The 27270-nt window shown below is 44.2% G+C and overlaps 1 protein-coding gene across 1 annotated transcript; it reads right to left on the bottom strand.

Moving 5' to 3' along the window:
• Positions 1–30: 30 nt before the first annotated feature.
• Positions 31–27022, bottom strand: LOC121623872 (vasoactive intestinal polypeptide receptor 2-like). Its single transcript, XM_041961370.1, has 14 exons — positions 26917–27022; positions 26586–26711; positions 18874–18973; positions 17864–17971; positions 15572–15669; positions 7110–7207; positions 6286–6424; positions 4136–4286; positions 2966–3026; positions 2644–2713; positions 2394–2485; positions 2134–2272; positions 1648–1689; positions 31–1555 (listed from the first exon to the last, which is right to left on the bottom strand). Exons 2-14 carry the CDS (start codon positions 26640–26642, stop codon positions 1382–1384), a joined length of 1329 nt encoding a protein of 442 aa, XP_041817304.1. The 5' UTR covers positions 26643–26711; positions 26917–27022; the 3' UTR covers positions 31–1381.
• Positions 27023–27270: the final 248 nt, after the last annotated feature.

The following is a 27270-nucleotide window of genomic DNA, read 5'->3' as shown; positions in this document are numbered from 1 at the left end:
CATGACTCAGTCTGTGATAAAAGCTTTATACATAAAACACACAGAGTCACAGGTTTCACAGCTGTAAGCTTTCAAATGCGTACAAATGTCCCTCGACCTCACGCACATACAAAACCATCAAGGCAAGAGCGGCTTTTGGCTGTTCAAAAGCAGAACTGAAATCCTGCTTGTCTTACTGTGACTCAACACACGTGTCCAGAGTACTGCACTTCAATACACCGAATTTCACACGATCAGTTTCCATTCCAGGATCCTGATGTGATGGACGAGCCTCCCTGATAACAGTATGGAAAATCTCATTCAGTATCATCAATAATTCTCTTGTGTTGAATACTTTTAGTCATACCGACTGTTTGTAGATGAGCAAGATTCTGGTGGAAAACACTTAAATCCAAGATGGTTGAATTCAAAGACATCAGTATAAGAATAATAACAGAGAAGTACACTGTCAAACCCTCAATTTAGCACAAACATATAGATGAAAATAAATAAACATAAAAATAAATGGATAATCATGATTTACATGAGCCACAGTGACCTGTATGTTTCCTGAACTCCCAGCTGTAAACCGCTCCTGTTCTCAACATGTGGGTCTGGACCCCCAACAAGGGGCTGCAAGATAAATCCGAGAGGTTGTGAGATGATTGAACTTATTTTCAGATTCCCTATGAGCTTTTTTCTTGTGTGCATCTGGATAATTTCATCTGAACCGGGGGGTCGCAGGTAGAGGCTGCTTCATTTGAAGGAGTCACAAGCCAAACGAGCTGGGGGCCGCTGGGGCCGCGTCTGACTTAAAACGAAAGGAGACAGCAGTTTAGATTTCAGATGGACGTCACATGAAGTGAACGTGGCATCAGGCCAGCGGCTCCCTAAAACTCACTCTAATCCAAAAAAACAGTGATAAATTCATGATTTTCAAAATAAGTAACTTTCCACCACATTTAATTGTTTGGTTATTAATAAAGTAAAATAACATAGTTTACTTGTTTTTGGTTAATGTTTCGTGTTTTGAAGCATCTTCTTCCAAACAAAAAAAACAAAATTACATGTAGCCACCAAACAGAACTTATATCTCCCAGCTGAGAATATGTGTGTTGTTTATTTGAGATTCTTTACTTGCAACTTGTTTACTTTTCAGAAAGTTTAATGACATGAAACTAATCGTAATTAGCTGATGCATGTGTGATTTCAGCAGGCGCTGGTTCATGTGTGTCGTCAACCGAAGACCACTGTGAAGAAAGAGAACGCAGTCCGACCAGGACTCGTTCACCTCGGAAACGCCTGCAGGCCCCAGGTTCAGTCCCTGCAGGCCCCAGGTTCAGTCCCTGCAGGAGCAAACGATATGTGAATACGAGCTTCAGTCCTGTGCGTCAGTCCCTGGTCAGAGCACGGTGGTCTCAGTCTGCAGGATGGACTGGGCTCTGGAGTTCCTGGGACACTGGGCGGAGTTTTCGGTTCCGTTTCGGCTGACTGACGTGGCGTGCAGCCTGTAGTCCCGCCCCACGTAACGCTTGAGAGACAGACTCCTCCACGTCCTCCTCAGCTCGCTCTGGACCTTTTCACACACAAACGAAGGAGAGTTCAGCGTCTGTGAAGCTGATAATTTACTGATCAGAATAACGTTTGGACGGCTGTGTGTGGACTCACCTCGCTGTTGAGGAAGCAATAGAGGACAGCGACAATTAGACCCTGAACACAACACACACATACACAACTGTGACTGATTTAGCATCATCTTAAAAATAAAAAACAAGGATCTGATATAAAGACAAAAATGAATGTTATTAAGCTGAATATCTTCACAAAACCTGAATATTTTAGAGGCCATCTGCACTCGAAAACATTAGGTCTGAAGTCAAGCCTAAGTTAAACCAAAATCCCAAACTTCAGTAAACCCAACATTTGACTTAGGACCAAATTTTAAGGAGCTGAAGACAAATAAATAAGAAAGCAAGGTCTATTTAAGAAATTTTGTTTATCTTAGAAGATGCATGGGTATATATTTATCAATTTACCAAATACTAAGGGGGCTCTGCTGTGGTTACGTCGAAGGTCCTGGGGACAGCCGCCACAACACTGCATCAGACAAAAATGTACCTTCACAGGTGAGAAGTGACACCTGTCACATGTTACCTGGAAGGATCCGAGGCCGAGATCAAAGAAGATCTTGATGTGACTCATGCTTTTGTCGGACGGCTCCATCAGGTAGACGAACACCACATAGTTTACCCCGAACAGGGGGATCAGCAGGAGGGTGGACTTCGCCAGACGTCTAGAGAACACACACACACACACACACACACACACACACACACACACACACACACAACCTAAAATGTAAAAATCAACAGAAGGTCAGAGGTGAACTATGTCCTGGAGTTGTGGGAGGGTACCTGTACTGTGATTGGTCGTTTCCTCCGACGTTGGTGCAGCGCAGTTTCTGCAGCAGGATGCGGATGATGCTGATGAACATAATGAAGTTGATCTTGTAGAGAAGCACAAAGCAGGGAGACAGTCAAGATGTGAATCTGTGAAACTGCCAAACACGACAACTAAAATGGTCTTGGTGATCGTAAAAAAAACAAACAAAAACAATTAGTCATTTAATTAACAACAGTGATAAGATGATGGTGCAAAACTCACGATGACGGATGCTACGATGGGCCAGTTGATCAGTCTGTTGGGGAGAGGGTTCTCATTCATCTCCCAACACCTGAAAATAAGAAAATAAATCAGACTTCTTTGTATTTTTAAACCACATTGACTCATAAGCAAACTAACCAGCTGCTATAAGGCCTTCAACACCAAATTATAAACCTTCTATTGTAAATGTTTTTCTTTTTGAAGTCCTGGCATCATCCTGGCTGCAGTGCTGATAAAGGCCACTAGAGGCCGACAGTCTTCTTGTTCATTAAAATGCTACACAAACACTTTGTAGATGGCAGAACAGGACATGCAGACTCGCCATGTGTCCTCCAGGTTTATCCTGCATATGATCCACGCAACCATGAAAACAAAAGGGATTCCTGAGAGACGGGGAGAGAGGAGAGAAAGTCTGTTTAGATTCTCAGTCTGCCAGACACAGAACGTCCTCACGAGGTGCCAGCAGGAAATATGACGTCTGCACACACGCGTACATGAAACAGCTGGAGCTAAATGGTGATGCATTAGGGAGGAAGTGTTGGTAAAGTGGTGATGGATGTTGGAAGGAGGTGTCAGATGGCAGCAGCTGAGACAGAACTGAGCGAACACAGAGGCCAGATGAGTGTTTACGAGCTGAGCTTTCATCAGTTACGCTGGTCCACTTCAACAGCATGAAGCACTGTCTGTCTGTCTGTCTGCCTGTCTGTCTGTCTGTCTGTCTGTCTGCCTGTCTGCCTGCCTGTCTGTCTGCCTGTCTGTCTGCCTGTCTGTCTCTATGCGAGAGTGTTTTTGCAAGACATTTTGCAATAGATTTGGTCTTGTGAGACAAAGTGGGAGTTAGATGAGAGGATGGATGCCACGTTCAAGTGCAGCAAAAGCAGCTACGCCCAGCACGAAGTTACAGAAAGAAAACAGCTGCATTTTTTACACTTTGTTTTTGTGTGAATCAAACAAATGGAATATAATGTGTTGATTATGAGTGAGCTTTAGAGGTGTTGGTAGAAGGGCTGCAAGAAATGATTAAACTACGTTCACACGACAGACTAAACATTTAGCGTTTTCAGGGTTGTTAGCACTGAAATGCGAAAACAGTAATAAAACAGCTAAATCTCTTCGCAAACAACAAAATTGTTCATTACAGCCAACATATGGCGTGCAGTGTGTTTCTGTGGTAGTGTGCAATGCTGCCTGCCACAGTTTCTTTTTTAATGTTGCCACTGAGGGGCGCCAAAGTCAGAAATTTACAGTTTCTACACATAATGGCTTTCATATTTCCAGTATGTACTGAAATAATAAGTAAATATACGGTCCTAATACTGTGATATCTTTGTGAAAATTATCTGTGGATAATTCCCATGAATTCAATTATATTCAGACAGGTTGTTCTAATTTCCAGATTTCATGAATTAACTCTGTTGTCAGAACAAACTAAGAAGGACCAAGTTGTGAAAAACAAAAAAATACTAGACGCTCCTGTTGAGGTGCAGCCTACCCCAGCCGATGAGCATGTAGATGGAGAGGCGGGTGGAGTAGTTGTGGATGACGAGCAGCAGGGTGTGCAGGTACAGACCCTCCACCAGCAGCCAGAAGAAGTTGGCCATGATGAAGTAGTTGAAGAACACCAGGCTGGCCTTACAGCCCACCTACGGCAACAACAGCAGCACCGATGAAGCAAGACGACGACTCGCTCAAAGCAGTATTTGATTCAGACATTTAGGAAATGATTTCGTCCAATGATTGTCCAAATGATTTGGCTTCTTGTGCTTCTTGTACAGGTGACAGTAAAACTTCTCACACACCACCTGCTCACACACAAAAGGCAGCTGTTTGAAAAGGCTTTTGAACCTCAGTTCTCGGCTGCAATTTAAGACATGTCTGTGTTTTGTGTTGAAGTGGTTTGTTTTGTGCTGACTGCAAGCATTGACGACGTTCTACCACTGACCACAGTAACATCTGGAGGATTCAAACCTGAAAGTTTACCTGAAAGTCCAGATTACCTGGACTTTCAGATCAACTTGTTCTCAAAGCTCAGACGCTATAGCAACTTAACCTGCACCTGCATCCCTGTGAGCCTGCACCATAAACACCATAGATTTCAAGCTATGTAAACCAAGCTAACTGATAACAAACACGGATTATCCAGTAATCAATCAATGTAGTGTTACACCTGCAATCAATGAAGAATTAACCTTTTCCCGTCAACCGTTACCACTATTCAGCACTTTTGAGGATGGCTCGTCACGGTCACAGGTTGTCATTTGTCATTTGTGATTGGTTTCCAAGCTTCACATAATATTGGCTGGATGCCACAGAGAGGAAGGTGCGGCGTGATGTTAATCAAGTTCATTGTAGTTCAGGTAGTTCAGTTCTTCTCCTGCTGACTGGCCACCAAAGCGTTAGCAGCTGGTGCACCCATAGAGCTCATTTTACAGGTACCACCTGTGCCATCAAACCACTAGCATGAAAATGACTGAGGTCAATCGGAGAAAGAACACACAGGTGTAAAAATAAACCAGGTAAAATGTAACACAGGGTATGAAATGTACATATACATGCATATGTATGTATGTATATACATATAAAGTATATACACATTTATAAAACGGAAAGGTGAATTCTGGCAATCTGATTGGCTGTTAACTGTGATATAATGAGCATATATCACGCCTACCGTTCTAAAAAGCCTTATCACAGCAGATCACTCCGCTTCGGGGAAGCAACAATGTTTCCATGACGACAATCAATCGCGTGAATCGCGGACCACGGACAGCTCCCTTAGGCTATAATGACAGTCACAGGATCAGCACCTTGACAGCGACTGAGTGCTCTACAGGCTGATCGGTCACTGATTGAACAGCCTCACGGAATTGATAGTTTACGATTCTTCACTATTCGTTGAGGCAAGTCATCTGGCGCTTTTAAAGTCATGATATTCATTGAGGTTTTGGATGGATTCTTCCGGACCACTCACTCATAGTTAACTGCGGGGGGGCCTCGCATGTTTACGTTACGGGGCTGATTGACAGAGAAGCAACAGCGTCTCCATGACAACAAACTGTTAGACAGCAAAAAGTTGCTGCGGCGTTTTGACAACGTTAACAAATAGACAAAATTAGTTGAATTCACATGTTAAAGGTTAACTTTCACCTGCAGATAGGGTTGACAAGGGTAGAGTTGATTGAGCAGTGACTTTCTCTGAAAAAAAGGCGAGGAATAGACGACAAGCAGGGCTAACGTACGGAGAGGTGGGACTATTTTTTTCACAGAGGGGCCATTTTATTAAATAATATGTAATTCTGTTTAATTAAAAATGACATGAGAATTATTGTGTATTCTTCTTCCATATTGCCATTATTGGTAACCGTTTTATAAAAGCAATACATCACTCCAGTCCGTGATATGTGCTCATTATATCACAGCTAAGGGGCGTTCTTCGGCCCGACGAATATGTTGCACAATATGTGCAATATCACTGTAATATGCAAGTGTCTCTACAGGGTGGGGGTTAAAGGGTTCAGACAAACTGTGTTAGATTATATTAGAAGGCAAATTGTCATATTAGAGTTGGAAATCAACAACAATGGAAATGTTGACATGACAGGTTCTCTGTAGAGAAGTCAAATCACTGAGCACACGTCTCACCAGCGAAGGCTGGATGCTGCAGTCTGCGGTTTCCTCTTCTGAGAAGAGCAGCGTGTCTTTGGTCAGCACGGCCACGGCTCGCAGCATGAACGATACAAACAAGTTCAGATGGATGTAGTTCCTCGTACAGTGGAGCTTCCTGCACGCACGCACACACACACACACACACACACACACACACAGAAGAATGCTGAGAAGTGTGTTTATAGAGGGTGTCGGGGTGTGAATCCAGTGAAGGATGTGGTATCTAAACATGCTGATAGCAGCCGAGTGCACAGCTGGAGCTGATCCAGACTGAGCTGCAGCGTCCATCGATCTCACACACTTCTACAACAAGCTGTTATCAACCGCAGAGGAAGAACCAGGAAGAACTACTCCGGATAAATTCTAAGGTTGAGGCGTTTGCACACCGAATGTTGGCGCCACGCACACATGCTTGACTATAACTGTCGACCATCAGCTTAAATGTTTATTGAAATAATCCTAATTTTCTGTATTTGGTTGCAAAGAAAAGAAACTCTGCATTTATGAACGAACTTCACCTGGAGGAGCAGCATGCGTGGTATCTAGTTTACACTGCGAAAAATATATTTTGAGAACTTATTTACCTGATCAGCTGTTATCCATCAGAAAATGGTTTACAGCAACTGGTTCAGGACAAAAATTAAAAAAAGAATTCTAAAAACAAAAGCTTCAGGTATAAAAAATGCCATAAAGGAGTCGGTCTTGTCTCAGTTTGAACACCTTGTCTCACTGGTTTAACTGGTGTGTGTGACTGGTGGACAGATAAGCGTGTGTGTGTGTGTGTGTGTGTGTGTGTTTACCGGAACAAGCAGATGATGATGCTGCTGGTGAGCAGAGTGATGAGGGACAGGCTGTGGCCCAGAGCAGACAGTATCTTCACCACCCTGTAGAACACCAGCTGCACACACAAACACAGAAAACACAATCATGGTGCGCTGAATGAGGAGAAGCTGTCAAACGTAACCACGTGAAGCGGAGAGGGGGGCTGAACCGCAGCGCAGATTCTGTGTTAAAACTGCGTCTCTGGGTGAGTGAAGCAGCCGCAATCAAAGCACACCACTACCAGCTGATTCCCCCGCTCAAAGAGAGGCCATTTAAATGTCAAAGAGGATCGTTTCACTGCATCCTTTCACTTTATTCAAGCCTTGTTTGTCGATTGAAGGCCGCTGATCTTCGTGGTGATGACCAGAGAAGGTCCTTGAATGCATCAATCTAATATAAACATACATTCTAATTAGATAAGCACTTTAATTAAAGATTAAGTTAAAATGGTTCATGGTTTCTGACAGTGGCAGAAGAGCTACTTAGATCTTTTACTTCATTACAAGCAGCAATACCACAGTGTGAAAATACTCCGCTTTCTCTTCAGGAAAAGTACAAAAGTATGACTATCAATACAAATTTAAAGTATTAGAAAGTAAAAGAACTGCTTTTACTACAAATGCTACCAAATAAATGCAGTGGAGTACAGTGGAGAATATTTGCCTCCATAGTGTAGTGGAGGAGAAGCAGAAAGTAGCATAAAACCTCAAAATTACAGTACTTGAGTAAATGTACTCGGCTGCTTTCCACCACTGGTTGCACTGTAGGTAAAGGCAGACAATTAGAGCCACTAGGGGGCGCTGCTCTCAGTTTCTTTATCTACACATTAAATAAGGAAACGACTGTGTGAATAATTCTTGTTTACTCCTCCAACAAGCCGACAAAGCTGCAGCCTGATAACTGACAGGATCTGGAGGAGCCTCATGCGGTCATTTAGAGAATAATAAACACCCGGCAGCCAATCAGAAACAAGGATTCTCAGTGCACCTGAAGCTGCTTTATACCTTTGATAAAGCACAAACAGATCTACTTGGGAGTTTTTTTTAAATGCTTGGCCAAAGACGTGTTTGTGTTTGATTGATTGTGGATGAGTTTTGCTTTACTCCCTTTTTAAAATAAAATCTCATCGCTGCCATAAAGGCAGTTCAGTGATTTCCAGGCTCTTTTTCCCACACCGCCCAACAGCGCAGACACTGACGGATGCACAGGACAGGACCAGCAGCCGTCGCCGAGCTCCTGGAGCCTCCTGTGTCTTTTCACAGAGGGGAGAGGCCCTTTCACAATAAGAGCAGGATCAGGATGAGAACCTGGTCCGTCTCAAAACGGCACAAACTCTTTAGGCCGTCACCCAGAGATGGATCTGGACTACAAGGTTGTGTGTTCACTGTGTGTGTGTGTGTGTGTGTGTGTGTGTGTCGGTGCCTGGCGTTCAGCGCTCTCGTCATCTATAAACAACATTCCCCGTGTCTGACACACCATCTGGCCATTAAGTGGACATTGGCACTCACATACACTGTCTGTATGTACATTCAGGCATGCACGAGCACGTGCACGTCAACACACATCAACCGTGAGCCTCTGCACTGAAACACACACGCAAATTAACGCAGTCGGACAAGAAAGAATCTTAAATGTTTGTGCTTGTGACGACCCCGTCCTCATCCATCACACCTGGACGTCAGCTCTGAATCTAAACTGAAGCTTAAACGAACTTTAACCCTGAAACCAGATCTTACCCGAGACAAAGCGTCTCGCTTTGCAATGAGATAAGAGGAAACTCTACACACACACAGACTTATTACTTTCCTTCTCTTCCTACATTTATCCCTCTTTCCGTCTCTTCCTGTTGTTTGTTTATCCTTTCATTCTCTTCCTACTTCTTTCCTTCTTTTCTCGCTACTTTCTTCTTGATTTCCTTTTTTCATCCTTCTTTCCCTCTCTTCCTACATCCATCCTTCTTAGCTTTTTTCTACTTTTCATGCTTTCTTCTTCTTCTTTTTCCTCCTTTAGCTTTCATCCTTTCCTTCCTGCTTTGATCCACCTTTCTTTTTCTTATTTTCATCCTTCTTTGCTTTTGTTCCTACTTTTCATTTTTCTTTCCTTCTTTTCTTCCTACTTTTCATCTTTCTGTCCTTCCTTCTTTCATTGTTGATGTTTTAAAGTCTCGGCTACATATATTTTTTGTACTTTTGTATAGTAAAACTCTAAAGCGATGTACTGATAGATCTTCTGTTGGAAGTATTTTTCTCCCTGTATCATTGGTACTTTCAGTGAAGTGGAGGGTCTCAGCACTTCTTCCTCCAGCCTCCACAGAAGCAGACGGATATCTGAGGCTACACAGACCGTCACAGCCTGGCATCAGCGTCTCATTCCTGGGGTTGATTCTCAGGCCGTCTGGCTGGGAGCTGATGACCTGCTGGCTCTGGTCTCACTGCCTTCTATGTCCAAACAAACTTCATCTATAAACTCTGGCTCGCTCGCCCTTTCTGTCTTCCTCGCTGACACCAGAGAATTAAAGCCATGCTGAACTTTAGGTTGAACGGCTTCCTGGTCTCGGTCTGGTGGACTGTCTTTATCTTCAGCTCCTGTGTGCTGCGAGGTGTTTTAAATTAAGGCCGAGTCAGAGGAATATGAAGACCATCGCTGTAGTTGTTTTAGTGTGGCATCACAGCCAGGGCTAAACATGTTTTCTTCATTCTATAGACAAAGTGACTGTTAACCCCTAAACCACAGAGGAAGGCCTGATATGGTTCAAAGTAATACCCAAAGTAATTCATTCCATTGTGCTGCTGCATGCAGAAAAAGGTCTGGCATGAGTCCTGCATGCTGGATTCAAGCCGATGTTGGGTCGAGTCATTTTGGCTACCTGAGAAGTTTTTCTCTATCAACATTTTCATAAACTGCACTGACGAATGTCAGAGAGGAACAGGTGGATCTTCCAGGGTGCCGCAGACGTTATGAGAGAGGTTTGTTATAGGAACAGATGTGTTGTGTAAAGAAGAAAAGACAAATGATGTGTTCAGGGACTCTCCTGTCTCCCACAGGTCTGAAGCGTGCAGGTGTGTTTAGCACAGAGCGAATAATTTACATTCTCGGCTCTGAAAGGGCAGATTCTTCCTCACTAAACTGGTGCACAACTAATCTAATTCATTTCCTGGACGATGTCTTCAGGTGCTGTCACACCTTTCACACTAACCTAAAGTTGGACTAGTGCAGTGCAGTGCTTTGTATCTGGACCCTGGACCTCCTTCAGGACCTTCCTCCTGCGTTTAAGTTCCTGCTGAAGCCCCAGAAACATCTGACCAATGAGTGAACGTTCTCACATGACTCACTTGGATTTTTCTCTGAGTGAAACCAAACCAAAGCCAAAACGCTCCAAGTTCACCAACTCATCAACCGATTCAGGCCAGAGCAAACGAGCTACAGGCGCGAAAATGTCCCTCAAGTGAGCACATCTTTACAGTTTCATCAGCTGTTGACCGAGTGGAGCCGAAAGCTGTCCTTTTCATTGAGGGAATCAAAAGAAACGTGATTGGTTGACACTTCGGTGTGTTAAAGGTGCTTTCAGGGCCAACGTCATCCCGTCCAGTCTCCAGCGTCGATGTGTGAACGGGACAGTAAAGCTTGTCGAAGACTCGTCCAGCGCGAGTTGAAGATCTATTCTGTCTGGCAGTGAGAGCGTTCAGAGATGAAGATCGGCTGCGTTTGATGTATTGAGGTGTGAACGCCTGCGAGTGCCGGCGGTGACATCTGGTCCCTGCTGAACGCTTTCCAGACGGAAAACCTCCGTCTCTTCAACAGGAAACAAATAGAGGCTTCGCTGAGAGTCAAAGAGCAGGAATCCCACACCTGAGGGCTCTGGAGAGGATCACAGTCCAGCTGAGTGTGTGTGAAATTCATCTTACTGCTCGACTGTTTTCTGTCACACAGCTCAGATGTGTGTACACTACATTTGTTTCTGTTTATTAGCGGACTGTTAGAATAACTAACTCGCCTCCTCATAGCTCTTTGTTTTTCTCCACTTTTATCAGTTGGCTGCTTCTTTTCACACTTTGCAGTTCAACAAAAACAATCAAAACCATCAGTCGGCTAAATAAACCGAAGAGGTCGCTCATCCTGCAGCTGTGCGTTCAGCACGGGCTGGAGACCCGACGCTGCTCGACCAAAAGCAGAATTCATGCTCACGAGATTAAAGCGTCGCCGCTTCCAAACGCTTGGTGATGTCTTCTGCAGCCTGTTCATCAATTATTAAAGATTTAAGCCTAAAATTGTGTTTGATTTGTGTGCTCCAGTGAGTTTTAACACACACACACACGTCCACCATCCTGTTCTTCACACAGTAAGACACAGTATGAGCGGCCGCTGCACCGCTTTGTTCACTGACAGTTCCAAAAAAGTTTATTCAAACAAGCCAGATGCATCCAAGAAGAGTGAAAGGCAGCGTTTCTTTGTGCGTCTTGACTTGTAAAATGTGTCACAGCAGCCTCAACATGTAAAAACCTGCTCCATCGATAATAAGACAAGCTCAATACAAAGGTTAATAGAAATGTTTGCAGATCTTTCGGCAGCAGCCATGAGGGAAACCCACTCAACAAAATTTCTGACATGCCAGAAATCCAAAGCAACGTCCAAAAACCACATTGTTTGCGAATTCATCCGGTGTCACGACCTCAAACGAAAACCGATGGGGCAGAAATTCATCCTGATCCTGAAATTAGACGGGGCCGACCATTGGCCCGTTTTTTTTTTCAACACAGCAGCACTCGTCAACATCCGCTATGCGGGCCATCTTTTGTCATGGGAAATGACAAAAACTGTCAAACAAAGCTCGATCCATAACATATAAATAGTCACAGCTGTGTGTAATGACAGCTGCTGTGGTGCTGCTGGAGACCCTCATTGATGCGACAAAGCATGCAAAATTTTTACCATTCTTTTCATAAACAGGGAAGAAGAAGAAGAAGCAGAAGAAGCAGAAGAAGAAGAACTGTGGCAGTGGAAACTGATGTGTTTGCATAGTTTTATGCAACTGAAATAAAAAATGCTGCATTCAGTGTTCGGTCCCATGCCGCAGCAGAGCCGAACTCACATTCCAGCACTTGTCATTATAGTTTATGTAAGAAGGCTCATTTGTTTTCTTTGCACAACAGTCTAATGGAACACTGGCACATTTTTCTATACAAGGAAGCATCACACAAACAGCGTCCCGATCGGCTGTCTGATCGGCACAATATCAGCGGTTTCACGTTAATGATGCAGGTTCGGAGGCTGAGCTCCATCTCAGCATCATTTCAGCTGTAATTAGAGTGAACCGAGACATGAAATCGTTATCTGAACTATTGGACATGTGAGCGATTATGAAAGCAAGATTACAGGATGCACGCGTCCTGTTTGAAAACTGCAGCAAGCGCTGGGTGGAGGAGGATCTTCAGTGTTTATAGACACGGAGTCCAGCAGCGATGAGAGAGAAAGACGCTGTAAACAGAGAAAAACAGGGATGTGACAGAGACGTGAAAAAGAAAGATGGTTCTCGAAAGGAAAATACACAGCGAGATGTTTGAGATGCTTGCTGAGCAGCGACGTGGAGCTGATGAATGCTGGATATTTGTCTTATGTCAGATGAGTTGGTGTTGAACTGGAAAGTTATCACAGCCTTCATTTGTCTTAAATTTTACAAGTCGGAGGCACTTTGTGACTCAAATGATTGGAAGATTTTGTTCTCAGTTTTCAGAAAAACTCATTCGTACCTCACTTATCACAGTGATCCAGTTTTGCTGCATCATCAGCTATTTTGCAATAACGACATTGATGAAAGATGATAAAATACTGACGAGTTAGCTGTTAATTGCAGCAACAGATAAAACCACACTGGGTCTCGGGTGAGGTTTAGATTTTTCTTATGTCTGAAAATGAAAAAACTTGTCTTCATGATACTAATTTGTCACAAAAACAAGAGATCTGCTTCTCCTTGGTCTGAAGTGTAATTCTATGGGGTGTCACGAGACATTAAGACGTCATACAGAGACAGACCACCAGGCCTTACAGACAAATATGAGTGTGTGGGATGAATCAAGGCACAATAATGGGGCCGGATATTCTCTTAAACCTGGATGTTACTTGGTTGTTTAAAGCTCAGTATAAACCAAAGGCTCCTGGAATGCAGCCGCGACTACAAGCAATAAGAGGGAAGGTAAGAAAATAAGCTCTGTGGCATCACAGCGGACGCCTCGGGGCGATAACCCAGATTCGCTGCTCTTTTTTATTTCCACAACCACCTGCAACATTCACAGGGCCGCACGTTCAGCTGTGTCATCCTGCTTCATAATCCTCTGAGGAGTCGGCTGCAGTTTGACTTCAACTTGTGTCGACGCAGATATGGGAACAGACGAGGGCGGATTAGAGAGCAGAGAGCGCCAAGACCAGGAGCTGAACCCAAGACCAGGAACTGAACCCCACAGCTCAGCTGGAGGAGTCGAGAGCTTAAGCCAGTGTCTCGCCACAACAGATACCGCGTGCAGGCCCAGCTGTTCTCCTCTCAGCTCTGGATCCTCAGACCTGCTCCGGCAGGAGAGCCCAGTGGACTCTCTGTGTGGCTAACGTTAACATGCTAACATGCCTAGAATCAGAACCAGCTTTACTGGTACACCTTTCTCACCTCTGTGCACGCCCACGATCTCTTAAAACTTAAACAAACGAAAACAAAAACCTGCGCAGGGCGAGACGCGACTAGACGTCAGTGAGTTTTTCTTTGTCATGTCAGCGGCCTGAATCTCAGACAAACACAAACACAGTGAGGCCGGTCTGCAGAGAGAAAGAGGAGCTGAGTCGAGCGATCGGAGGTCAAAGGTCTGTCAGCCAAAATCTCTCCGTCCTGTCTTCGCTCACGTGCGATCTGCCCTCCTCACCCTGAGCTTCCTGTTCGTTTATCTCTGTCAGAGCGTCGTCTTTGAGCAGATAAACGTGTGCAGGGATGCTGACACGCGACGCCGATCTGAAATCAGGTCGCCTGCTTCACCGCAGCGTGCGAGCGTTCCGCTGACTGGAAGCTGTGCGGATACGAACGTTAATCTGATGATCAGAAGTGACAAAATGAGCTTCGCAAAGGCGATAAATGCCTCAGTTTTTAAGGACAGGTTCGCATTTTGTGCACAAAGTGTAAAAGTTGTGCAAACTGCGATCACGCCTCCTGTTTATGCTGCTCATTAAATGTGTTTCCACTGGAAGCGACGGGGACAAAACCCACAGTCCTGAAGTCAATATGATGCTGCAGCGCTTTTTTAGGACCAGCGAGCAAAACCTGTTTCAGCAAAACCCTGTTCACTTGCCTATACTTGATACTGCACAGCGGCTATGTGCCACTTCTCATGCATAACCATGCTGATGAAATAACTGACTCATGATATCGACGCCTTAATATCAATTATTTTGTTATCTCCAGATAACAAAGCTCAGTCTCCTGTGATAAAATATTCATTTATCTTGTTATCTTGAGAAAACAAATGGCCCATTTCTCTAGATAGCGAGATCATTTACCACGAGAAAACAACGTCATAGGCTTCATAAGAGCGGACCTCAGGCACACACTGCTCTTTGGGATCGGTCTGAGAGTTTCAAAGCCTGTGAACCACTGTAAGCATGCTTAAACCGATGCATCGGTCAATCATGACAGTCGAAATAAACTGCTCTGGTTGTCACTTCACCATCTACGCCCTGATGGATGGCCCTGATCTCTGAGAAACATGAAACAAGAGGAGACAACTCTGTGTTTTCCAGGTATCGCATCAAGTTAGCAATAATAAATATGCAACGTCCTGTTACACTTTCAAAATAAAGCTTGCTGAGAATCATTTCAGGGGGCGTTGCAGTGTGGTTGGGTTTACACGGTTAAGGTTTGGCTCAAAATAACTGGTTTCACACCTGGACCTGGACTCTGGTCTCTTATGTGCGCTTGTTTTTCGTTCTGAACCTTCCATCCCGCCTGTGAGAGCAAACTAAATTTCACTCGGAGAAATCTGCTGGATTGAAGTTCGGCTCAGCAGTCGGGGAAACAAACATGCTGCATTATTTTGAAAGCAGGAGCTGAGGAGGGCTGCAGGTCACGTTCACCACACTGACCCCTCATTATTCTCTAATACCGACATGAGCTGAAGGACGCGTAGGAACAAAGTTTCACACTGAAACTTGTCCTCGGTTGACTTTTGAGAATCAAATACTAGCCAGTCTGGAAACTGGGTCTGTGGTCGGTTTGCTTGCCGTCGAACAAATAATTCAAAGTGGGTCAAGACGGAGATTTGATCTTCTAACGCGTCTCAACCACAAACTGAAAATGAAGTCTGTGATTTTTGCACGTTTTACCCTCTGTATTGATCTTGTGACTCAGAGTCAGTCAGACACACACACACACGCACAAGCACACACACACACACACACACACACTCACCTCGTTGGGCTCGACTGTGTTGTCTGACCAGCAGGCAGTGGTGATGGTGGGGTAGACGACAGACCAACCTTCCTCTGTACAGTTCCTGCTGAGTTTACCTGAGACACACACACACACACACACACACACACACACACGCACGCACGCACGCACGCACACAGATTTTAGACACTTCCAGAGCTACAATTACAAGCAAACAATTAGTCAATTCAGTCATTGGTTGAAATTTCTTTAAGTTAAGACAATTTTATTATATTATTATTATTTTATAATATATTAATTTCAGGCAGGTGTTTCATTAACAAGCACTTGAGACTACATTTCCCATGAGTCCTTTCTTTTTAAACCTTCATATTAAAGTCAGAGTGTGAAGAATTATTACATCTGAAAAATCTTTCTGCATCATCCTGAATACATTTACTCGAGTACTTCACTTTAGTACAAATTTGATGTACTTGTACTTGAGTCCACATCCGTCCATTTCTAAAAATGTTTCCGATGAGAACAAAGCTGTGGATGTTCATTAACTTTAAAAACTATGATGTAAGGTTAAATATCTTGTTTTTGCAGGATTCACACAGACAGCGACAACCAATCAGCTGTCTGAACTCAGCATACGACAAACAGCATGAAAACATATTTAAATCTGAACTCATTAAACATATTTACAATCTCAGTGTAAATAAAGTGGAAGTATCAGGGGACTGGAGACGGTCGGCCATACTGGAGGTCCTCAGCTGTTGGCAGCAGCTGCAGCAGATTTCTTAACTGTCTTATTGTAAATACAGTTGAATTGTGCTCTACGGCAGCGTGTTTGTTAAGGCGGCTGCAGGCCAGCTAACAGTCTGTCCACCTTAAGTGAGCTGAAGCCCAACAGCCAAGAAGACTCAAATCACTGGAGAACTTCCGACTGCAAACATCCACAAGTTATTATTATTATCTCTGTGGACGATTTCTTCTCTTTTACTCCTACTCTGACATGTCAACAAGTTTAAGTAAAGTTTTTATATCAATAAAAAGCGACAGCTCCCATTCACAAAGAAACTGTCCATTAAGCACTGAGCTGCATTCACTGAGGCTCATTTTATAGCTCAGTTTACAGCAGTTCATCCGAGGTTTTCTCTTTCTCTTCCTGAAAACTGATCAGCAACTGAGCTATGTGGAAATCTCCACCTCACAAACCACAAGATACAAGATCACATCAGATACACCAATCTGCACGTTTCCCAACATCCTGTTGTTAAGACTCACTCACACAGAACTACCCAAAATGAACACGTCCCGTTCTCACGAGAGAACGTGGAAGGTGGATTTTCTAATCTCTGAGCAGAGACAGGCTAGCTGCTTCCCCCTGCTTCCAGTCTTTACGCTAAGCTAAGCTAACGGGCTGCCGCCTGTAGCTTCATATTAAGCAGCTGCAGTTCAAGTGGCCACTGACAGACAGGACGGTGATTTTTGATGTGTGTGGTGCTGATGACCTCCGTCTCTGGGGGGGGGGGGGGGGGGGGGGGGGGCAGAGAGGTGGATGGAAGAGCCTGCTGACAGATGGGGGAAATCACAAGGAAAGTCGTCCAGCCCAGATGTTGTCAGCAGCCCCGCGAATAATTAGACCCATTAAGTGAATGAGCCCGAGCGGCGCAGCAGGGAGGAGAGGAAAACACGGCGATGAGGAGGTGGACTCATATCACAATATGATTTTAGCAAATGGCTAAAGAACAGAGACAGTGAGGGATGACGGGAGAGGAAAGGGAAGCAGGAGGAAGCAGAGAAGAAGAGGTGGAGGCCTGTAGCGTGCGCTGGTTACAGAGGAAGGAGAGGATCAAAGCTGGAGGGACGAGAGCCAATCAGCATGATGGATGAAGCAGAAAGAGGCGACTGAAAGTCGAGAGCTTGTGAAATTAGCTGTGAAAAGAGCAGCTGGGAGGAGGGAACCCGGCTGAGGTCACGACTGTCCAGACAGATTCGGTCCGAGACCGAAAAGCTGCAGCAAAACCGCATAAAAAACAAAGCAGGAAGGATGTTTTTTCAAAATAAAAGTCTGATTTGAGCATCATTCTCCAACATTCCCAAACTTCCTGAACCCCAAATGTCTTCAACTTCCTGCTCACGTTTACCCGTTAAAGACACAATTTTGCATATTCCCCAATAGTCCACTAATGTCCACTGGTGTCCACTAATGTCCACTAATGTCCACTGGTGTCCACTGGTGTCCACTGGTGTCCACTGGTGTCCAGATGTGAACAGTTGCATCAGATATGACAGGGATGCTGGAAGGAGGGGAGGAAGACTCACCGTGTTTTCCAAACAGGTGCAGGAAGGGGGAGGGGCAGGGGAGGGTCATCACCTCGCCGACCGCCGCGCTCTGCCAACAAGACACATTGTCCCACTCGCCGCGGCATCCTGACACACACACACACATTAGAGATATAAATTAGACTGCTCACGACTTCCTGTTTGGCCCAGCCATTTGCTTCAGACTCACTGATCCTGTGCCTGCTGCTGAACAAACAGTCGGCATATAAATCAACATAAAAGCACTCTCGTAACCCTCTGAAGTTCTGACATCAGACATCAGATTCATTTAGCACCTGAACACCCCCTCACTATAACTTTGTCTCAGAGTTACAATGAAATTCAGATTAGTTTGAACAACTATTTATTCTTAAAAGACCAAAGTGCAGCTGTAGATGTTGGTATTACATAAATACTTCAAAAGTCAAAGTACTAGTTATGCAGTAAGGCTTATTTTAAAATTATCGGATTCTAATTGTTGATGCGTTGATTCTTAACGTGTACATCACATTAATGTTGCAGCGAGTGAAGCTGGAGCTTATTTTAATGACTTTTTATCTTAACTAATAATAATATAGTTATTTGTTGATTATATTTTACATTATTGTATATTTGTATTAAATTAGTGGAAGTATAAAGTAGCAGAAAATGGAAAAACTCAAGTAAAGTACAAGTACCTCAGAATCGTACTTCAGTACAGTACTTGAGTAAATGTACTTAGTTACTTTCCACCACTGATGAGGATAAGCTGCTGCATCGTAAACATGAGCTGATGACGTCTGACAGGAGAATCTAACACACACACACACACATACGCACGCACGCACGCACGCACGCACGCACGCACGCACACGCACACACGCACACACACACAGGCGTGAGAAAAACCTCACAGTCCACAAGCTGCAGACAACAAATATAAAACGCTTTGTATTATCACTGTGGTGAAACATTCAAACACACATGACCTTTGTGCGTGTGTGTGTGCGTGTGTGTGTGTGTGTGTGTACCTGTGATAGCAGGCGTCTGTTGCTGTAGTTGTGTCTGACACTCTCTCCTGGCTCTCTGCATCTCCCAATAGAACTGGCAGTGAGGAAACTTTCCATTAACCTGTCGGGACGAGAGGAAATAAATATTATGAATATTATCTCCAGCATGAACAAACCTCCCGCGTCAGTCAAAAGTTCAGCCCGGCTCTACGTGTCTCAGGCCACATGCTGCTATTTGATAAACGTGCTTCAGTTTTCTGGATCAAAGTCCACGTGTCTGCGTCTGTAAGTTAGTCCTGGAGCCTTCGGGAGGGGACCGAAGATGAATTATTCCTTCACATCAGAAACTCGCACCCCTGCGCACTCCCTGCGCACTCCCTGCGTTTAACTCATTCCCTTTTTTGGATTTTTTTGAAATTAATTATGTGTCCCATGTAGCCACCGACAACACGCCGTATCGCCATCCCAGAGAGAACATGAGAGATACCTTCAAATCTCAGACAGAGGCTGAAATCAAATGTTTTAAATCCCCCCCCCACACACACACACAAAATCAAGACAATTCCTCCATCTCTTAGTAAACAATGAGTATATTGATGCCGTGGAGTCCGTTAGTTGGCTGTGACCTACAGTGTTTAACCCTCGTATTGTCTTCCCATTTACTCTGCACCTTTTGTCTTCCCGGGTCAAAATTGACCCGGTCTGGTTTGACTGCTTGTAAAACATGAAGTATAAAATAATCATCAAATTCTGTGTTGAACCTTTTTAGTGAACTTGTTTCCAACACATCAACATATATTTTACACTTATTTTTCTAATGTATGATATATTAGATGCAATTTGTAAAAAAATACGCTTCATTTTTGATTAAAAAACACCATAAATTCTGATTATTTTGACTATGGTTATGATCTGAGGCACATAAATTGATGTATTATCACAGACTGGTATATGTCAAAGTTTAGTCAGGACACTGTTTTGAAATAACGTAAATTTTTCAATGGCAGAAAATAGTCACAACTGTTGTCCTCCTGGGTCAAAATTGACCCGGTGTGGTTTCACTGTTTATAAAGCATGAAGTACAAATGTGTGTGTGTGTGTGTGTGCGTGCTTGTGCGTGTGTGTGTGTGTGTGTGTGTGTGTTTGTACTGGAAAGCACAATAGTTTGATCCATTATACCACTTACACTGGCCGGGTCAAATTTGACCGGGAAGACCACAGATGCTATAAATTTTAATAAAACACACATAATTCAAAGAATATAGTCATAATTAATTTTACTTGCAAAGAGCGGAACCATCCATGTCATTTTCAAGAAATTATATGAGAGAAAACCATAGTTATGATATGCAAACACTTAAAAACGGGTCAAAATTGACCCGAAGACAACAGGAGGGTTAAGCCTGTTTTTGCTTATTTTTGTAAATTTGCACCATTAAAAGTAAGCTGAATCAGCTGTTAGAGGTTCCTGTTTACAGTCCACACGTGGACGTGCTTGAATGGAGATAAGGTGACACATGACAACGATGACCAATTTCACACCCTCACTTTTAAAAACTTGACTCAAGACTGGCTCGTTGTTGAGCTTTGGACTGCACCACATGGTCTTCACCAGCGGACTGAGTTTGTCGCGGGTCTGCAGATCTCCAGGACTTGCTCTGACGGACAGTCTGGTCTGTCTCCTGTTGCTGAGGACAGTTCAGAGCAGCCAAACAACAGCCAGAATCTGACACATCTCATGTTCCCATCAGATATAACTAACAGGATAAGTTTCAGATTTTTGTTCCCGCTCTGCAGCTGTTTGGCTTCACAACACTTTTTTCTACAGGAGCTGTTTGTTGAAATTTAATGAACATCTTACTGGAGCTACAGGCGTGACCTCAGTGTGTTTGCTTTTCTACCGACTTTAATAAAGTTTATGTGACGTTTGAGAGCAGACAATGAATTTTTTCATTTCGGGGTGAAAAAATTCCCGAACAGTTTTCATTTTGCCTCTCAGGCTGCTGAACTTCATTAACTGTTAGATGTAATCTAAATATTTTCTGATCACAAAAACACATTTTTCAAGGCGTCGGGTTAATAAACACAGACTAAACTCCAGCTCTGACTTCTGGTGCTGATGCTGACCTCAAGTCCCGAGCCAAAAGTCCTGGCAAGCTCTTTGTGTCGAGCAGCGGCAGAGCCGAGCGAGCCGAACAAAGTGAAGAGAACTGTTAATTGGCCTCGCCTCGTTAGCAGCTTCTGGACCGATGCTGCTGCTGCGGGACAAACCTGCTAACTGAACTTTCGTGCTGCTGATGCACGATAACGTGGAGGGTGTGTGTGCGTGTCCTGGTACAGCTGACGGCAACCAGGGACACACACTCAAACAGAGTGTAAATCAAGGGCGGCAGAAACCATCTGCACAAAGAGAAACACACTCAAACAGCATGAGTGCACGCGTCAAGTTGACTTCATTGATATACTGCGAGTGGGCGTGTGCAGGGAGGTCTGTTTACACTGAGATACACTGCCACTCTCACAGCATGTCAGACCTGCCAGTGTGTTTATAACACACACACACACACACACACACACATGCATACACACACAGCACAGTAAGTTTACGTTACTTCCTGTTCATCGTTCGGCTTTAACCTATATTGTTCTCATTGCAACCAAACTAAACAAAAACCAACAATTTGTTTGTACGTCTCTTAATACTTTCTGACTTCTTGTCTGTGGCTCTCACCTCCAAGCCCATAAAAAAATCATAAAAATCTTTAACAGGAGCTTGCAGATATAAGGTTTAGTAGAAAAGAGATTATTTCTACAGCTGGTCCAACCATGTAGTTTTTGGGACTATTTTTGGTGGCGGATTAATCCACATTTGGGGCCGTAGTGAGTATTGGGATGAGAACGTGTTAGTGTACCAGTGCGGCTCATTGATGGATTTTTATGAATGGAGCTCTATGGCACGACACACTAGTACTTCGATACATTCACTGGTTTTGGAGACGTTTTCCCCTCAGGGAGCCTTTTCCTCCTTGTAATTGTTCCCAGTGCATGTTGGACTCCGGCAGGGCTGCCCTTTGTCACCGGTTCTGTTCATTATTTTTATGGACAGAATTTCTAGGCGCAGCCAAGGGCCGGAGGGAGTCTGGTTTGGGGACCGCATGATCTCATCTCTGCTTTTTGCGGATGATGTTGTCCTGTTGGCTTCTTCGAACCAGGACCTCCAGCATGTGTTGGGGCGGTTTGCAGCCGAGTGCGAAGCGGCTGGGATGAGAATCAGCACCTCCAAGTCCGAGGCCATGGCTCTCGACCGGAAAAGGGTGGCTTGTCCCCTCTGGGTTGGAGGAGAGCTCCTGCCTCAAGTGGAGGAGTTCAAGTATCTTGGGGTCTTGTTCACAAGTGAGGGAAGGATGGAGCGTGAGATTGACAGGCGGATCGGTGTGGAGGCAGCAGTAATGCGGTCGTTGTACCGGTCCGTCGTGGTGAAGAAGGAGCTGAGCCGAAAGGCAAAGCTCTTGATTTACCAGTCAATCTACGTTCCTACCCTCACCTATGGTCATGAACTTTGGGTCATGACCGAAAGAACGAGATCTCGAATACTTAAATGAGTTTCCTCCGCAGGGTGGCGGGGCGCTCCCTTAGAGATAGGGTGAGGAGCTCTGTCACTCGGGAGGAGCTCAGAGTAGAGCCGCTGCTCCTCCACGTCGAGAGGAGCCAGCTGAGGTGGCTCAGGCACCTTTATCGGATGCCTCCTGGACGCCTTCCTGGGAGGGTGTTCCGGGCATGCCCCACCGGGAAGAGGCCGGGACACGCTGGAGGGACTATGTCGCTCGGCTGGCCTGGGAACGCCTCAGGGTCCCCGCGGAAGAGCTGGAGGAAATGTCTGGGGAGAGGGAAGTCTGGGCATCCCTGCTTAGACTGCTGCCCCCGCGACCCGGCCCCGGATAAGCGGAAGAAAATGGATGGATGGATGGAATTTGATCTAACGTCATCATGCATGAACGCATTTTTCTAAAAAGATATTTCATAGTTGAAAAGTTTGGTGGTGATCTGGTGCGTTCAAGTGCTGGTAGGAAAAACTTCAATCCAGGGCAGCAGCACAAGCTGTTCAGTCAGAAAATCAAAGTCTGACAATAAATCAACAAACATTACCGTTAACAGAGATAATACAGCAGAAAACAAGGTAAGTTTGACACCTTTTAGTCCCAGTCAGCAGTTGCCTGTCTAATAATTTCAATTTCTCTACAGGAAATGTTTTCTTAATATTGAATGAACATTTTATCCTTCAGTGGTTTTCAGCCAATTTTAATGTGTGAGATGATAAATTTAAAGGTTTATTTTAAGATGGAGGCTTTGGATTGTAATTTCATTTCCTCTCTGAGGCTGCCAAACTTCAATAAGCGTCACAAAAAAAAAGGCTCCACAACTTTGTTCCAGCTCCAGGATGATGACTACTGATGTAAGGTCCAGGTGTGCCTCAAGGGGGCGCCGTGATCTTCACTGGTCTTACAAATTTCTGATTTGGATTCATGTATTTCTGCTTTCTGCTTCTCAGAACAAAAACTATAAATAGAACGTGGCAAAGGATAAACCGTTTGATCTTATTTAATCCACCGCCGTCTAACAAACAACGTAATCTCTGTGGTCTAATGAGCTCTAATACACACAAATACACACAGATCCATTACGGACAAAATGTTACGGATTAAATTTAGAAGAAGAATATATCTGTTTTTTTCCAGTTTGTAATCCTGAATCTCGTCTTCATCCAAAAACCACCAATTAGACGTGATATGTTTACAGAGAACAGTAAAAGCACCACAGTTTGTCTCAGTCGCTGATGCTGTTCTAAAATACAAAATTAAAAAGTACAATCTGTCTTTATCAGGATGAATCGACGGCATAAAAAAAGCTAATCTATTGTGCAACATAAGATATATTAATAGATTTGTCACATTTACCATTATTCTTGTTCTATTTGGTGAAATCATGCTGTACGTTTTGGAACTACAGCACCAATAATGCTTTGGGGGATGTAAACAGGAAGCATAATGTTGCCATGGAGTCAGCGTTTTGTTTAGCCTTTATTTTTTTCACGTTTTGGGAAAGTGGCACACTTAAAGCATGCCGAATTAGCTGTTAGCAGTTCTTGCTTGTAATGCACCCATAGATGCACACACAACTATCACTGAATTACTTTGATACTGAAGAAAAGGTAAAAACGTGATGATTCTCAGGCAAATTCTGCAGTTTTAAGGAGTGTCTCTTTCTGTATGACTTGCAAGCAGATTCATGGATGAAGATATCGCTGGGCAGTGTAAGTCACGCTGAATCTACAAATATGCTTCTCATGTCTGTTCAGATTTGACTGAGTTATGTTATAAACCAACAAATCAAAGTCCACTGGTCACTGAGAAAGCAGAGAAATGCTTCCTTAATGTAGCAGCCTGAAATTTGGTTATTTCACAAGTCAGAGGCACCAGTCAGAAGCAACAAATCAATGCATCCCATTTATGTGATTATTATCCCGTTCAATGTGGTGGAACATATCCCAGCATGCATTGGGTGAGAGCTGGGCAGTCCCACAGATGCTGAAAGCTGCTTATGCCCTGAAGAGCCAAACACGAGTGAAAACCAAACCAAACTTGGTTTAAAAATGAACGTTTTTTTAGTAGCCTCTCAATGACTATATTTCAGTGTGTGGTTTAAATGTGTGCCGACTTTTGCATCTTTATCTACCTGCATGTCACTAAATCACACATTTAAACCCCACAAAGGAAGAATCCACGTAAAAATTCTTATCAGCTGAGCTCAAACAGGAATAACTGAGCTGCAGTCACGGCCCAACTTGAGCAAATCCGATTGCTTCACTCCTCGGTGTCGACGTGCACAGAGTGATGCAGGCGTCTCCTGACCGGCAGCCAGCTGAGCGACTCGCTAGCATCAGGTTTTCCTCATCCCTCTCCTCTTTAAATGCCTTTAAATGTGAATCGGCCCAGTTGTTCAACATGGGAGCAGTTTACTGACGTCACTCTGCAGGATTCAGCAGTCGGTCTGCAGAGTGAAACATCTAAAACTTTAAAAACAAGGATTAAATCAGCGCCTCAGAGCTCAGCTTCAACCATCGCAGTAAGGATGAATAACTCAATGATTTTATAAATGTTTGTGAACGTGTGTATAAAAGTCACAGAGAGCAGAGTCCTGCACACAGATCGATTTACAGTAGAAGTCACTCACCTTTAGCAACAGTACACACACACACACACACACAGAGAGAACATTTACACCTGTTGTCCAGCAGAGGTAATAAAAAAAACATGTTAAACATTGTACAGTTTATAATCTTATACACAGATACATAAAACAGAAGGGAGGAACATTTGCAATCATTTACAGCTGTTCTGCTGTACACTTATTTACCACTTCCACCCTGTCTGGTCCTGCTCTGCTCCAGTCCTGGTCTCCTCAGCCCTGCCCCCCCCTCCTCCTCAGACCTCCCCTCAGCTTCTCCCCTGATCCTCCCTGCTCCCTCTGTTTGGTCCCGGCTCGTATTACAAATCATTTGCCCTGTGATTGAATACCTCTGATCTCATACCTGCCTCTGTGGCTGCACCTGGGTTCACAAGTTTGGCCCCTTTAAAAACTCACTGGCGCTTCACTAAATCTTCCTTTATTTCTAATGGAGATGCAGACCCAATGTGCCGGGCTGAATTTTGGGTAATTTTGTACAAAATGAATTCAACAAAATACTTTTTCAACCTTGAAGCTACGTAAGGGGGGAAGTGGAAGCGGCTGTCACTGTTGAAACATGCAGCATTCTTTAAAGGTGAACCGAAGCTTTTAAATGTCTGTTTACGTCTGTGACGTTTGTAAATCCAGTAAAACAGCACAGAAAGGCCTAAATGTCAAATTATCAGTCACACAATTTAGGTTTTCCAGCTCCAGCTGACACCTCTGTTGTGTATGTGCACACACAGCAGGATCTGGGGTTAAAAGTCGCAGGTGATACAGGATACTGATGGTCTTTATTCTTATGTGCAGCGGTGAAAATCTGTTTTTTCATATCAGGAAGCTCTTCAATGAGCCACTGTTCCTCTGACTTGAGTAGATTTTTTGACGTCACCTTTACAACATTTCCACAGAGGTAACATTTGAGTTAATCATCCACTGGAGTCAGACTTGTCTGCTGTTGCATAAAGGATCAGTCCGGGATTTTAAGCTTCTCCAAAACACGATAACTAAATATAGAGCCGAGCCAACGGCGTGAATCAGACCAGAACATTAAAAATGAACCAGCAGCAGCCAGAAAGTGAATCTATAATTCATGTTTTCACACAGTGAATGAACAGCAAACTTTCTCACTGGTGAGAGTTTACAGGCTGCAGTTTGAGCTGATTTACAGTCCAGTCAGTGTCAAAGGAAAGACGCTGAGAGCAGCAGAGTGCACGTGGAGCTGATAGAAAGAAAATATGAAAAAAGCTGCAGAAACCTTCAAGAAATACACTTCAAATGGTTCAAATATACCAGTTTATACCAGTATCAGAGGAAATAAGAATAAATGTAGAGTGATAATTACAGAAATACTTTTAAACAACCTGTAAACTCACACTGAACACCAACAGAAACACTTTGTCAAGGTCTCACATGTCGTTTTAATCCATATTTAAAGACTAATAACAGTATTTTAACAGAATAATCACACTGAGCCTGGTGATAATGGTGATAAGAACGGGACTGACCGTGTGGATGAAGGTGAAGGCCAGCAGGAGCAGGGCGAGCCGGTGCGTAAAGGACATGGTCGCATCTCATCCAGCGGAGGGTTGAAGCCACCTGAGCAGCAGCTCAGCGCTCATCTGACCGCCATCCTGAGCAGGAAACACGTGAGGTGAAACGGCACCAAGTCCGCCAGATGTGTGGTTTTAATGCGCAAAAGTGACGCCTGTTTCTCCGCTTTTGATCCGCGGCTTTACGCACTGCTTCATTCAGCGAATCAGAGACCAAACAGCGTCAAATGCGTCCCCAAAGTACGAACAATCAGCCAACAGCAACAATAAAACACCGAATTCACACCTGAAACAGTCCAAAGTGACACCAGTTGGCTCCCGTCTTTAGAACTGATCCAGGAACGACACTGCGGGGCGACGAGTCCAGCGTGCGCAGCTCCACTGAGGCGGCGGTCCGGCTCAGTCCACTTTCTAACAAGTGCGCGTCCCCGTCACACGCGTCTTTCTGGAGACACCCCGGACCCATGCGCGCTCCCGCCGACAGACCTGAAGGAGCTCGTGAGTTTTTTTAATATGAAAAGACAGCAGCGACACCGTGTGGCTGGAACCAGAACTCCAGACAGGATCTGAAGTTCAAACCCTGGTCCAGAGGCCCTCGAGCTTGGCTCCAGTGGTCCCAGACTCTGATAAACACGTGAGA

This window comes from Chelmon rostratus, chromosome 20 (assembly GCF_017976325.1).
Source record: "Chelmon rostratus isolate fCheRos1 chromosome 20, fCheRos1.pri, whole genome shotgun sequence".
Taxonomy (NCBI): Eukaryota; Metazoa; Chordata; class Actinopteri; order Chaetodontiformes; family Chaetodontidae; genus Chelmon; species Chelmon rostratus.
The sequence above is the reverse complement of the archived record's forward strand: the minus strand, read 5'-3'. Positions and strand labels throughout refer to the sequence as shown.

Excerpts from the sequence above, each read along its gene's own strand:
- LOC121623872 (XM_041961370.1), bottom strand. The coding sequence starts at position 26,642 with ATGTCCTTTACGCACCGGCTCGCCCTGCTCCTGCTGGCCTTCACCTTC. Across the intron at positions 7,208-15,571 it reads ACACAGTCGAGCCCAACGAG|CTGGTGTTCTACAGGGTGGT; the intron begins GTGAGTGTGTGT and ends TTGTGTGTGCAG. Across the intron at positions 3,027-4,135 it reads CTACATGCTCATCGGCTGGG|GAATCCCTTTTGTTTTCATG; the intron begins GTAGGCTGCACC and ends CCCGTCTCTCAG.